This window comes from Alligator sinensis, unplaced genomic scaffold (assembly GCF_000455745.1).
Source record: "Alligator sinensis unplaced genomic scaffold, ASM45574v1 scaffold634_1, whole genome shotgun sequence".
In the NCBI taxonomy this organism is placed as follows: Eukaryota; Metazoa; Chordata; order Crocodylia; family Alligatoridae; genus Alligator; species Alligator sinensis.
The window spans coordinates 226439-237639 of record NW_005842558.1 but is presented as its reverse complement, the minus strand read 5'-3'; the positions used below and the strand labels follow the sequence as shown (position 1 = coordinate 237639).

The 11201-nt window shown below is 57.3% G+C and overlaps 1 protein-coding gene across 1 annotated transcript; it reads right to left on the bottom strand.

Annotated features, from left to right (window-relative positions):
- Window positions 1-479: 479 nt before the first annotated feature.
- LOC102368301 (antigen-presenting glycoprotein CD1d2-like) lies at window positions 480-7351 on the bottom strand. Its single transcript, XM_006032283.3, is given in 7 exon segments — window positions 480-753; window positions 860-965; window positions 1611-1904; window positions 2122-2169; window positions 2172-2384; window positions 2470-2748; window positions 7063-7351. Coding segments are annotated over 7 exon segments (1032 nt in total). The 5' UTR covers window positions 7133-7351; the 3' UTR covers window positions 480-731.
- Between the last annotated feature and the right edge of the window lie 3850 nt (window positions 7352-11201).

Genomic DNA, 11201 nt, shown 5'->3' with positions numbered 1-11201 from the left:
AACTGAGCAAGACCAGCCAGGCCCAACAACCTAGGGTCTGTGGGGAAGGGGTTGGGCAGGCTAGGAGTCCAGACATCCGGGTTCCATACAAGCTCGGTGGGGGATGAGGTCAGGAGGGTCTGGCAGGAGTTAGAGTAGGGTTGGGCTGGGAGCCAGGATGCCTGGGTTCCCTCCTGGGATGGGGATGAGAATGGGAGGGTGGTGGGGGCTGGCAGCCTGCACCCCTCGGTTGTCTCCCAGGCTTTGGAGGGGAGTTGGGGCTGGAAGTCGGGACACCTGCATTCCCTCCCAGCTGAGGTTCCCAAAATAAAACCCTTGGGATCAATGCAGACTCCTCCTCATTTCTTCCCAAGCTCTGCTACTGGGTAGGGGTGGGGCTAGACCCTAAAGACCTCCTGGGGCTGTAGTGGGGTGCTGCAGGGGGGTACGTGTGCCTATACTGCTCCATGTTAGTCCAGGGGGCAAAACTGTGCTCCACATTCTGGGGGTTTATTTTATGGTTTTATTTTATGGGAGACCGAGTTTCTGCACTGCCGGTGTGTGTTTGTGGGGCCTCTGGGTCATGAAACAGTGCCAAGGGAAGCTATCCACTGCTTTATAACACACATGAAATGGCCATTGGAGAAAGGAGAGACTCCTTTCTTTTCTCCTTTCGTGGACTCTCCATCTCATCTTCACATTGCTGGCAGAGCCTCAGCCAAAGACCTGGAGACAAGTCACGTCATCCTGGGTCAGCTTATGTCCTGGTACCTCCTGCAAGGATAGATCCCACCATGAGTGCTGGGCCATGGGGAGAATGGGGAAACCCCTTCCTCTGTGAATCAGGAGAGGAGGGGGAGAAGGATGGAAGACAGCTCACCTGCGTCTCCACTGCAAGTATGCCATGGCTACCACCAGCATGACCACGATGAGAAGTGTCACCAAGATTCCCACTGTCACTTTGGTTTTCCAGGGGCTTCTGCTTTCTGGAAGGCAGAGTGAAGGGAGCAAGAATCCTCCATTGCATGGTCCTGTCTGTCTCCCTGTCCTAGTCCCTGCCCTTCCCCTTGTGGGGCTGGAAGCCAGGATGCCTGGTTTCCCTCCTGGATTGGGGATGGGAGTTGGGATTGGTGAGTAGTAGCAGTGGGGGTTGGGAACCTGGGTTCTCTCCTGTCTTGCTCTGGAGGAGCTGGTTGAGGAGGTAATGAGAGGCCTCATCATCTGTCCCTGGAACACTGGGGGCAGGCAGCAACATCAAGGGGAAAGAGCAGCTTTGCAGCAAGCCAGGAGAGCTCTCCAGCAGAGTTGCAGAGGCATGCTGGCATCAAAGGCTGCTGGCATGCACAGGTAAAGCTGAGGCTTGGAGCCCTCTGAGCTGGGAGAAGACCATGGGGACTTTTGGCCGAGGTGGGATTGGGCTGCCTCTCACTGAGGATGCTGTCTCCATGGATGTGCCAGTGCATGGCCTCAGCCCCTGAGTGGGGAACCTACTACACACAAGCCAGGCACATGAGGGTAGGGGCCTGGAGCTGGCCACAGGCAGCAGCTGATGCCTCCAGAGGGATCTGTCCTGTTCCCAGTGCTGAGAGCATCCCCCCATCTCCCAATGCCCAGCACTGCCCTGCACCTACCCCAGGGTATGACGAGGCTGTGGCCCCCCAGGCTGCTGTGCTCCACATGACAGGCATAGCGGTGCCCAGCACCTGGGTCCACGGCCAGGACAACGCGCAGCTGGTAGGTCAGGTCTGTGTTGGGTAGGAGGCCAGTGGAGTTGATCCCCAGGCCTGGAGGCAACTCCTCACCATCCCGTAGCCAGGCCACATGGATGAGACGTGGGTAGAAGCCAGTGACCCGGCAAACCAGCAGCAGTGGGAGCTCTGAGGCAACAGGAGGCTGCTGGGCAAACACCACGGCCACCGGGCGTTCTGGGGATGGCAGAGGGGCCGGGTCAGGGCATCTGTGGCCCTAAAGACAGGAAGTGCCTCACCTCAGGAGCAGGTGCTTCTTGGCTGAGGCAAGAGCTGTATAGAAGCATCCACTGCCCCCTCCCACAGAGGCAGCTGGATATCGGGGTGTGGGGTGTGGGGGGTGTGTGGAAAGAACGGGGGAGATGGGGGCTGCATCCCAGCAGCATGGCCTCACCCTGCCTCTCCAGCACCTCCTTCCCATTGCGGAGCAGAATCTGCAGGGGTGGTTGAGTAAGTTTTCCAGTGTGTCAGCTGTGCCCTTGTCACGGTTCAGGCTGTCCCGCACATGAAGCGCCAGCTTGTCCTGCCGCTGAGCTACCCACTTGCCTGAGGAGAAGCTAACCAGGTCCTCACCCCCGAGGCTGGCGTTGTAAGCCCCCCGTGATGCACCGCTGGGCAGGAGCTCACAGCCCACAGAGCACTGGGTCACGAAGGGGTCTGGGAATGGGATAGGGGGTGAGCACGGGAGAGGAGAAGGAGGGGGAGGGGAAGAAGAGGGAAGGGATCCCTGCATGGTACTCACAGCGTAAGCCCTCCTGCTGTACCCACACATTGACCTGGTGGATGAAGTTGGCCAGGTACAGGTGGATCAGCAGCTCCAGGTCATGCCAGTGCTCAGGGCTGATGGCGCTCTGGGCCCAGGGCTGGAGGAAGCGGATGGGGCAGGTAGCGCAGTCCAGGGTGTGGGTCTCCACGTCCCACACCAGTGCCAGCCCCCACACTTCTGCCTTGCCAGGTTCCTGGAAGATGATGGTCTGCTGCAGATGCAGGCTGCCAGATCCTGTAGGCACTGGTGGGGAGGCTGCCAGGTGTGGGGGAGAGACCTAGGTGAGGGGTTTCCTGCCCTAACCTCAAGCATGGAGTGCAGGCCCCTCAAACTGGGGTAGAGCTGTGTGCACCCCACAGGACTTCCAAGATGGCTCCTTCCCATTGGCAGACCCCACAGCATGGGGGAACATTAGCCCTGCTCCATGTCATCCTCCAGCTCCCTCTCCTTCTTCCATGCTGCAGCCTTTTTGCTGCTTCTAGGCATATCATGCCCATTCCCAAGCGCTGTGGCCTTATAACTCCAGCTGAACACATGAATGCAGGGATGGACATGTTAACTCATGTAAATGTGAGCTCTGTGGGTAGGTGGAGGGAGTAGAAACTCAGCTGCATTTGAGCTCCATGTTGTAAATCATTTTCATAGAGAAGAGGGGCTGGAAGGGACCTGCAGAGGCAGCATCTAGCCCAGCCCCTGTTATGCATCACATCAGCCTAAGGGTGCAACAATAGAGATTTTGGGGGCTGAAACCAATTGCCAGTTTTTAAGGAGGCATATTAGCTGCTACTGATCTGATTTCTGATACAGCTGCATCCAGCTGGTAAGTCTGTTGTGGTGGGGAGCGGGGTGGAGATCAATGCCCCCTGCAGTGAGGGGGGAATGGGGCTGGGGTAGCCATTGCTCAGCTGGGGCAGGGCGAGTGGGGATGGAGCCGCAGCTTGTCTGAGGGGTGTGGGGTGGCTGCTCCTGTCACTGTGTGCTGCTTATCTGGGAGCCACTCATCTGGCACTGGTCTGCTCATCCAGTGACTCCCATTGTGGCTGCTGCCCTCCCATTGGGGCTGCTGCCGCTTCTCGCACCACTCATCCAGAAGGGCATGGGGGAGGGAGGTGGGGGGGGGCACGTGTGCCCCTGGATCTGTGCAGAGCGGGGCTGGTCAGGCAGGCTGCAGCTGTGGGCTGGGGCTGGGCTGCGCTCAGGGTGGGTGGTCCTGGTGCTGGGAAGATGGCTATGGTATCCAGCAACACTCACCCAGCCAGGATCCACCCCCAACCTCTTGCTCCTCTGGGGTCAGACCCCATTGGGTGGCACTTGGGGGGCGGGCTGCAGCCACCCTAAATTTCACCATAGCCCCCCTGTAGCACCCTCCCAGCACCGCCGTCACCTGCTCCGACTGCAGCCCTGACCCAGCCCACAGCTGTAGCCCACTCAGCCCACCCTGCACAGATCCAGGGGCACACATCCCTCCTGGATGAATGGAAGGAGCGGGGGCGGGAGCCACTGGACAAGTGGCTCCTGGACAGATGAGTGGCTCCTGGACAAGTGGCATGCAGCAGCGGGAGCTTCCCCACCCCCTCCCCGTGCCCCCCGGACAAGCCATGGCTCCATCCCATGCCCACCCTTGCTTGGCTGGGCAGCGCCTACCCCAGCCTCACCCCACTCCCTCCTTCACCATGGGGTGGGGTGAACTGCCCCCACACACCCCTTCCTTCCCCACTCCCCTTTCACCACAACAGACTTACCAGCTGCACACAGCTCTCCATGCTGCTGGGCTGTGCTCCTCACTGCTTGCGTGCTGCGCTATGGGTGCGTGCATGCATGGCATTTATCAGCCAAATGATCAGTCACTTCAGTCCAATTTCCGATATAGTCAATTTTCTTTATACCGGTACTGATCTGATATCAGCTTGATGTATTGGTGCACCTCTACATTAGCCACCTCTCTATCCAAACCATCCCAGACAAACCCACTGGGTGTGGAGAGAAATGTCAATTTTTGCCTGATCTGGATACAGAAAGCAGTTTATAGCCCTGACCAAACACAAGTTCATGGCTGTAGACAGTTTAAAATATGGCCAATCTCATAAAAATCTGACCCCTCATTGAATGAGGTATCGGATAAAGACATTTCAAAATGTAGCGTCTTCCGTAACTTGTACCTGGGAGCCCCCAGGCTGTCACTGTTTTCAGAGTGGGAGGAGGGAAAGGGAGTGTAGTGAGTTCAGTTTGGGGGTTTTAACTCCAATTCACTTCCCCCCCCCCCTTCAGCACCAGCTGGAGAGCCCCAAGAATAAGCTCCCTCCATTGCCTTTCCCCCTTCCCATTCTGAGAACAGGGTCCACTGGCATTGAGCCTGGCCATTGCTATGGGACCCTAGCTGCAGGCTCCCAGCCCAAAGTGACATTCCCCTTCCCCTGGAACCAACCATGAATTTCTGTTTGGTTTGGGGTAATGTTGTAACTCCGAACACACTGCAGAAATTGGTCTGAGTTACAGCTGGGAGCTGCACTTCTGTCTGCATCCACTGTCTAACTGTAGGTAAGGGGCTGTCAGTCCTCGCACAGCACAGACCTCACACCCTGATGTGATACAAGAGAGTGAGGACAGCCAACATCCTGCTTCTATCACAAGTTGTTACTAGACAAGAGATCCCTGGTGGATGCCACGTCCTGCTACACAGGAGGGTGAAACCCATCTGACCAAGGGGTCAAATCCCTTTCTGACCCCAAACCTGGTGTCAGTCTGAGCCCAAGCAGCGGGGCAAGACCCTGGAGTCACTGAAAGGAGGAAGGGGAGCAGTGTTGGTCCCAGCTGGAGCCTGGGCAAAACTCAGTTGTGCTCTCAACTCGAGCTGCTGCCAGCACCCAGTGCTGATGGGAGAGGCTTGGAGAGTCCCAGCACACTGAGAAAGGAGGTTAGAAGAAGCCAGACGCTGGGCAGCTCCTCACACCGCTGTGCTGGACCTAGAGCATCCTCCTCTCAGGCTGGGGAGGCTGCAGTGCCCACCAGGGAGTGGTGCTTGGCACCCCAAGCAAGGCTCTGTTGCACCTCTGCTCTACTGGAAGCCATGGCGGCACCAGCTGCTTCCTGGGCCTGGGGCTCAAAGCCTGCATCTGGGGCTGGCCTGGGGAGGTGGCTGAGATGTGGCCTCACAGCCCAGGGGTTGGTCTTCCTGGGTCAGTGCCACTGCCTCTGGAGTTGGCCCAAGCACTGCCGCTCCCCTGGCCTTGAGCAGGGACCTGCCTTGGGACCACCACCAGGTAGGGCAGGAGCTCTGTGAGAAGTGGGTTGCAGTGGCATTGTGCCCCAGTGCATTGCATTGCCTCCTGCAGTGTTGGCCCCCTGCAGCCCGCAGCCCGAGCCCTAAACCCCAGCCCGCAAGCCCCCCAACCCCCTGCCCCAAACCTCGAAGCTCATTCACTAGCTCCCAGCTGCTGCCCCCATCTTTGCCCCATGTCCAAGCCCGCTGCTCTCCACTTAGGGTGACCACAGGTCCCTAATTGGGCAGGACAGTCCTGAAATGGGAGCCTCAAGTCCCAGTCGCAGGCTGCATGACTGTGGGACAGTATTTGTCCCAGAGTTTCAGTATTGTGCAGGGATCCAGGTTTGGGAAGCAGCCTGCAGGCTGCTTGGGGCTGCCAGGAGAGGGACGCATGGGGCAACATGGGCATGTGCACACCTACACATATGCACATGGCTGGGAATACAGCCAGGCAATGTGGAAAGCAGCACCTTGCAGGTGACTTTATGGGGAAGGGGACATAGGGGGCCAGATTGAAGCTCTCGTGCTGAAGGAGGGAGTGGGACAGGGCCTGGGGCTGGAGGCACTGCCCAGGTTGGGGCAGCGTGGGGAATGGGAAGGAGACACATGAGTCTCATGGCAGGGGGACAGGGGAGGGGGACGAGTGGGTATGGCTCTCCAGCACTGTGCACACTCCCCAGGGGGGCATGTGGCCCCCAAGATCTGTGGACGGGGCAGGAGTGGATGCAGGATGCCCACTGAAGGCTTATGGCTCCCTGCCTTGCTCCCTTCCCTTGAGATTCCAGTGCCACTATTGTGAGGTGCCCCCTCCCTGCCTGGCAGCAGTGGTCGCAGTAGCATGGAGTAGTTTCCCCCACTTCTCCTTGGTGGGCATGGGATGCACAGCTGGCACGGGGCTCCTGAGGGAAAAGCAGAAGGGCGGGTAGCCTGCATCTGCCCCCGCTCTGCTTGGCTCTGCTCTGGCATGCTGCTGGGAGAGTGGGGTGGGGCAGGGTTGGGGGCAGAGGCAGGCATGTCTCCTTCATTTCCATTTTGAAAAGGTTGTCACCCCAGCTTCCACCTCAAGCCCTTGGCTCCAAACGTCCGGCCTCAGCCCCTAGCTCCCATCTGCTGTCCCCAGCTCCCACACCCCCATCCTCAAGCCCCCATCTCTCATCTCCCAGCCCCCAGCCTCAGCTGGAATTTCCCTCTGGCCCCCAGTCTGTTCCTTTCATTTCCTGACCCCTCATTCACATCTGAGAGAAGTCAGTATTAAATCCCTAGTGACTGTGTCTCATCACTATTTTGTATTTTGCAACCCCACTTACCTGCCCCTGTCCAGGCAAGGAGGCGGAGCAGGAAGAGAGGAGGCAGCATGCTCTGGGGAGCAACTCTCATGGGGATCCAAGGGCTGATTGTAGCTGCTGGTGCAATTGCTCCTATGCCTCCCAGCCAGGCGGAGGAGAGGAAGTGCCTGAGTATATTAAAATGCTCCCAGTGCCTGGGGTGCACCCCTAGGTCTCTCCGACATCATCTAGTTTCCCTGCGGCCCTGTCCAGGCCAATCAGGGGGGCATGGAGTCTGTGTCACTGTGACCCCTGGTACCGGGCTGGGTTGAGGGGCTCTACAGGCTTTGGAGGGGCTTCTGCAAGTTCCTGCTTTGAGCACTTGCTGTTGGTGCCCCAGACTGGGTTCCCCGCCTTTTCCCCATGGTTTCTCTTCCCCTTTCACTTCCCCCATCCTCCACAGTGTTGTTCTGCACTGCTGGGGGGCGGGCGGGTGGGAGGAGGGGTACCATGCAGTGAATCCCCCCTGTTCCCCACAGCATGCCACTCCCCCTCCTTGGGGCCAGGAAGGGGTCATTGAGGAAGAGGGTATAAAGCAGGGGAGTCTGGGAGGCAGGCAGGTGGGTAGGATCCTGGTTAGAGCTGGATTCTCTTTATCTTTTTGGTTTTTATTTCCTTTCCTTTTTCTTTGTCCTCTCACATGTCTGTCAGCCTGGTTGTCCTGGGTTACTGCGTAGGTGGGGGCTTCAGGTAAGAGGGTGTGGATTTAACATCTCTGTTTGGAGGTGTGACCTCAAGACGCAGAGTCAGGGCCTTAAGCGCCTGTCACTCCTCTAGGTACTGTGATGTTTTTCAAAGTGCTGCAAATGTCAGACTTTCCCAGGCTGGGGAAGATGTGGGGGTGGGTGGAGGGGGAAGATAGGCAGGAGCTTGCGGGAGGGTGAAGGCCTATCCCTTGGGCTGGTGGGGATCAGTGTGCTTGCCCCCCAGTGCCAGGGGAGGCTGTGGCCTGAAGCCTTCACTGCTGGAGGGCACGACCCACCTGGACATCTGGGTCCACAGGCCATAAGCTGGGCATCTCCCAGTGCTGTTGCCAGCCAACAGCCAGCAAAAGGAAGCAGGACTAGGTGGCAGAAGGGAGCTCCAGCTTCAGCAAAAGGCCCCAGATGAGGAACTTGCTGTTGCACCCGCCCTAGCATCTCCTTCCCACTCCCTCTTGCAGGGAGAGGCTGGAGGTGAGTGTCAGTCCCTTGTAGCATCAGTCTCTCGTGGCCGTGGCCTGGGGATTGGGTAGCATCAGCACTGGCCATGCAGAACCTGGCTTTAGGACAAGTCCCACCGTGGGTAGCAAACTCCCAGCAGCTGGCTGGAACCCCCAAGTGCCACCCAATGGGGTCTGACCCCAGAGGAGCAAGAGGTGGGGGGTGGATCCTGGCTGGGTGAGTGCTGCTGGATACCAGCCACCCCACAAGGTAGTCTGAGGCCTCCCACTTGTGGCCGATGGTGGAATAGCCTGATAGCTCTGGTACCTCAGCTTGCATGGCCATGGGGGGATAGGGATGGGGACAGGGTCCTGCCAGACATCAGATCTTGCTGACCATTGCCTTCATCCCTGTGATGGCCCCTGGATCTTCCCACCACATGGCTCCTCCCCTGCCTTCTTCCAGGCCTTGCCCTCCCTGTGACAGCCCTGAGCCTCATGGCTGTGGGGTGGGGTGGGATGACAGTGGAGTTTCCCTACCTCCTTTCCCCATATTAAAAGCAGCTGATTTTGCAATGATATCATCTGTCCCCTTGTTCTGGTGTTAGGGCAGGAAGCTCTGCTCCTCTTCCTCCTTTCAGTCCCAATTTGTTGTCCTCTATTGTGACCCCTCTTGTCATCATGGTTGGTAACTGTATGTCTCCCAGTGAGATTTGTAAAACAAAATCTCACCTTCTTGTGCATCTTCACATTACCTCCTGTTCTGTCACTGTCCGTCCTTTTTGCATCTGAGCCAACGTTCACCTGAATTAATATAAATGCATCTGTGTGCAGGTTTCTAGCCAGAGCCAAGAACAGACTGCAGGGCTGTGAAATGGAAGAGACATTGCCAGGCCTGGCTAACAGACAGCAACATTGCATAAGAAGTCATAGCTTGGTTAATGGAGCATCAAGTCCATTGAAAAAGGAGAGGGCTGTTTACAACTGTGGAGTGAGGAGAGATTAGCAGTAATCAGGGAGATGACAGTAAGCCATGATGTCAATGGGCTGCCTCAGTGCTGCCTGGATGGAAAGGCTGATGCCCCCTGATTTTCACAGGTCTCACTTTGAAATGTATAGAGATGCACCAATACATCAGTGCCATATTGGATCATCACCAATATAGGAAAAAATTGACAGAATCAGAAATCGGCTTTTTTTGCCCAATGTGGCTGATAATGTGGCCAATAAATGCCCCATGGACGCACACAGCCTCAGCATGCATGTGGCCAGGAGTGCAGCCTGGAAGCTTGGAAAGCAACATTGGCTGGTAAGTCTGTTGTAGGGGAAGGGTGGGGGGAGGGAAGGGGCATGGGATGGAGCAAGGCCCTGTGCCCCTGGATATTTTTGTGGGGAGGGGTGGACTGCCACTGTGGGCTGGGACCGGCGGCTATGCGAGACTTCCTGGCAGAGGGCGCTGGGCCAGGTTGTGCTTGGGGCGGGTGGTGATGGTGCTGGGAGGGAGGGTTAGGGGTCTTATGGCGAATTTTGGGATGGCTGCAGCCCCACTCCCTGTAAGCCCACTCTGAGTGCTGCCACTGCCTGCCCCAAATGCAGCGCAGCCCTGCCATCCCACTGGGAAGAGCCTGGTGCAACTCCTGGCCCCAGCCTGCAGCAGGCAGCTTGCCCCCACCTGCTCCCTGTGCAGATCTTGGGGCTAATGCCCCCCATGCCCTCCCAGGGTGCATGCAGGGTGGGAGCCGCCCCGCCCCCCCCACACCTCTCAGATGAGCCGCTTGCGGCGCTGTCCTGCACCCCACCGCACCTCAGCCTAGCATTGCCTGCCCTAGCCCCACTCCCTACCCCACCGCGGGAGCCTCAATCTGCCCCACCACCACACTCCTTCCCCCACACCAGACTTCCCAGCCCAATGATGGTCTCCAAGCTGCCAAGCTGTATATCATAATCAGATTGGTATCAGCTGATATGGCTCCTTAAAAATTGGCCGTTGGTTTTGGCCCAAATAATTTCTATTGGTTCACACCTAGAAATATAGCTTCCTGCTGCCTTAGGTTCCATCAGACTGTCTACTGCCTGCAGTTTGACTCTCTTGTCCATAGATTCATAGATTCATAGATGTTAGGGTCGGAAGGGACCTCAATAGATCATCGAGTCCGACCCCCTGCATAGGCAGAAAGAGTGCTGGGTCTAGATGACCCCAGCTAGATACTCATCTAACCTCCTCTTGAAGACCCCCAGGGGAGGGGAGAGCACCACCTCCCTTGGGAGCCCGTTCCAGACCTTGGCCACTCGAACTGTGAAGAAGTTCTTCCTAATGTCCAATCTAAATCTGCTCTCTGCTAGCTTGTGGCCATTATTTCTTGTAACCCCCGGGGGCGCCTTGGTGAATAAAACCTCACCAATTCCCTTCTGTGCCCCCGTGATGAACTTATAGCCAGCCACAAGGTCGCCTCTCAACCTTCTCTTGCGGAGGCTAAAAAGGTCCAGGTTCTCTAGTCTCTCCTCATAGGGCTTGGTCTGCAAGCCCTTAACCATACGAGTGGCCCTTCTCTGGACCCTCTCCAGGTTATCCGCATCCCTCTTGAAGTGCGGCGCCCAGAATTGCACGCAGTACTCCAACTGCGGTCTGACCAGCGCCTGATCTATTCGTCATGCATCTGCTGATGCAGGATAAAGTGCCATTGGCTTTTCTGATGGCTTCGTCACACTGCCGACTCATGTTCATCTTGGAGTCCACTAGGACTCCAAGATCCCTTTCCACTTCCGGGCCACCCAGCAGGTCATTCCCTAGGCTGTAGGTGTGCTGGACATTTTTCCTCCCTAGGTGCAGCACTTTGCATTTCTCCTTGTTGAACTGCATTCTGTTGTTTTCTGCCCACTTGTCCAACCTGTCCAGGTCTGCTTGCAGCTGTTCCCTGCCCTCCGGCGTGTCCACATCTCCCCATAGCTTTGTGTCATCTGCAAACCTGGACAGAGTACA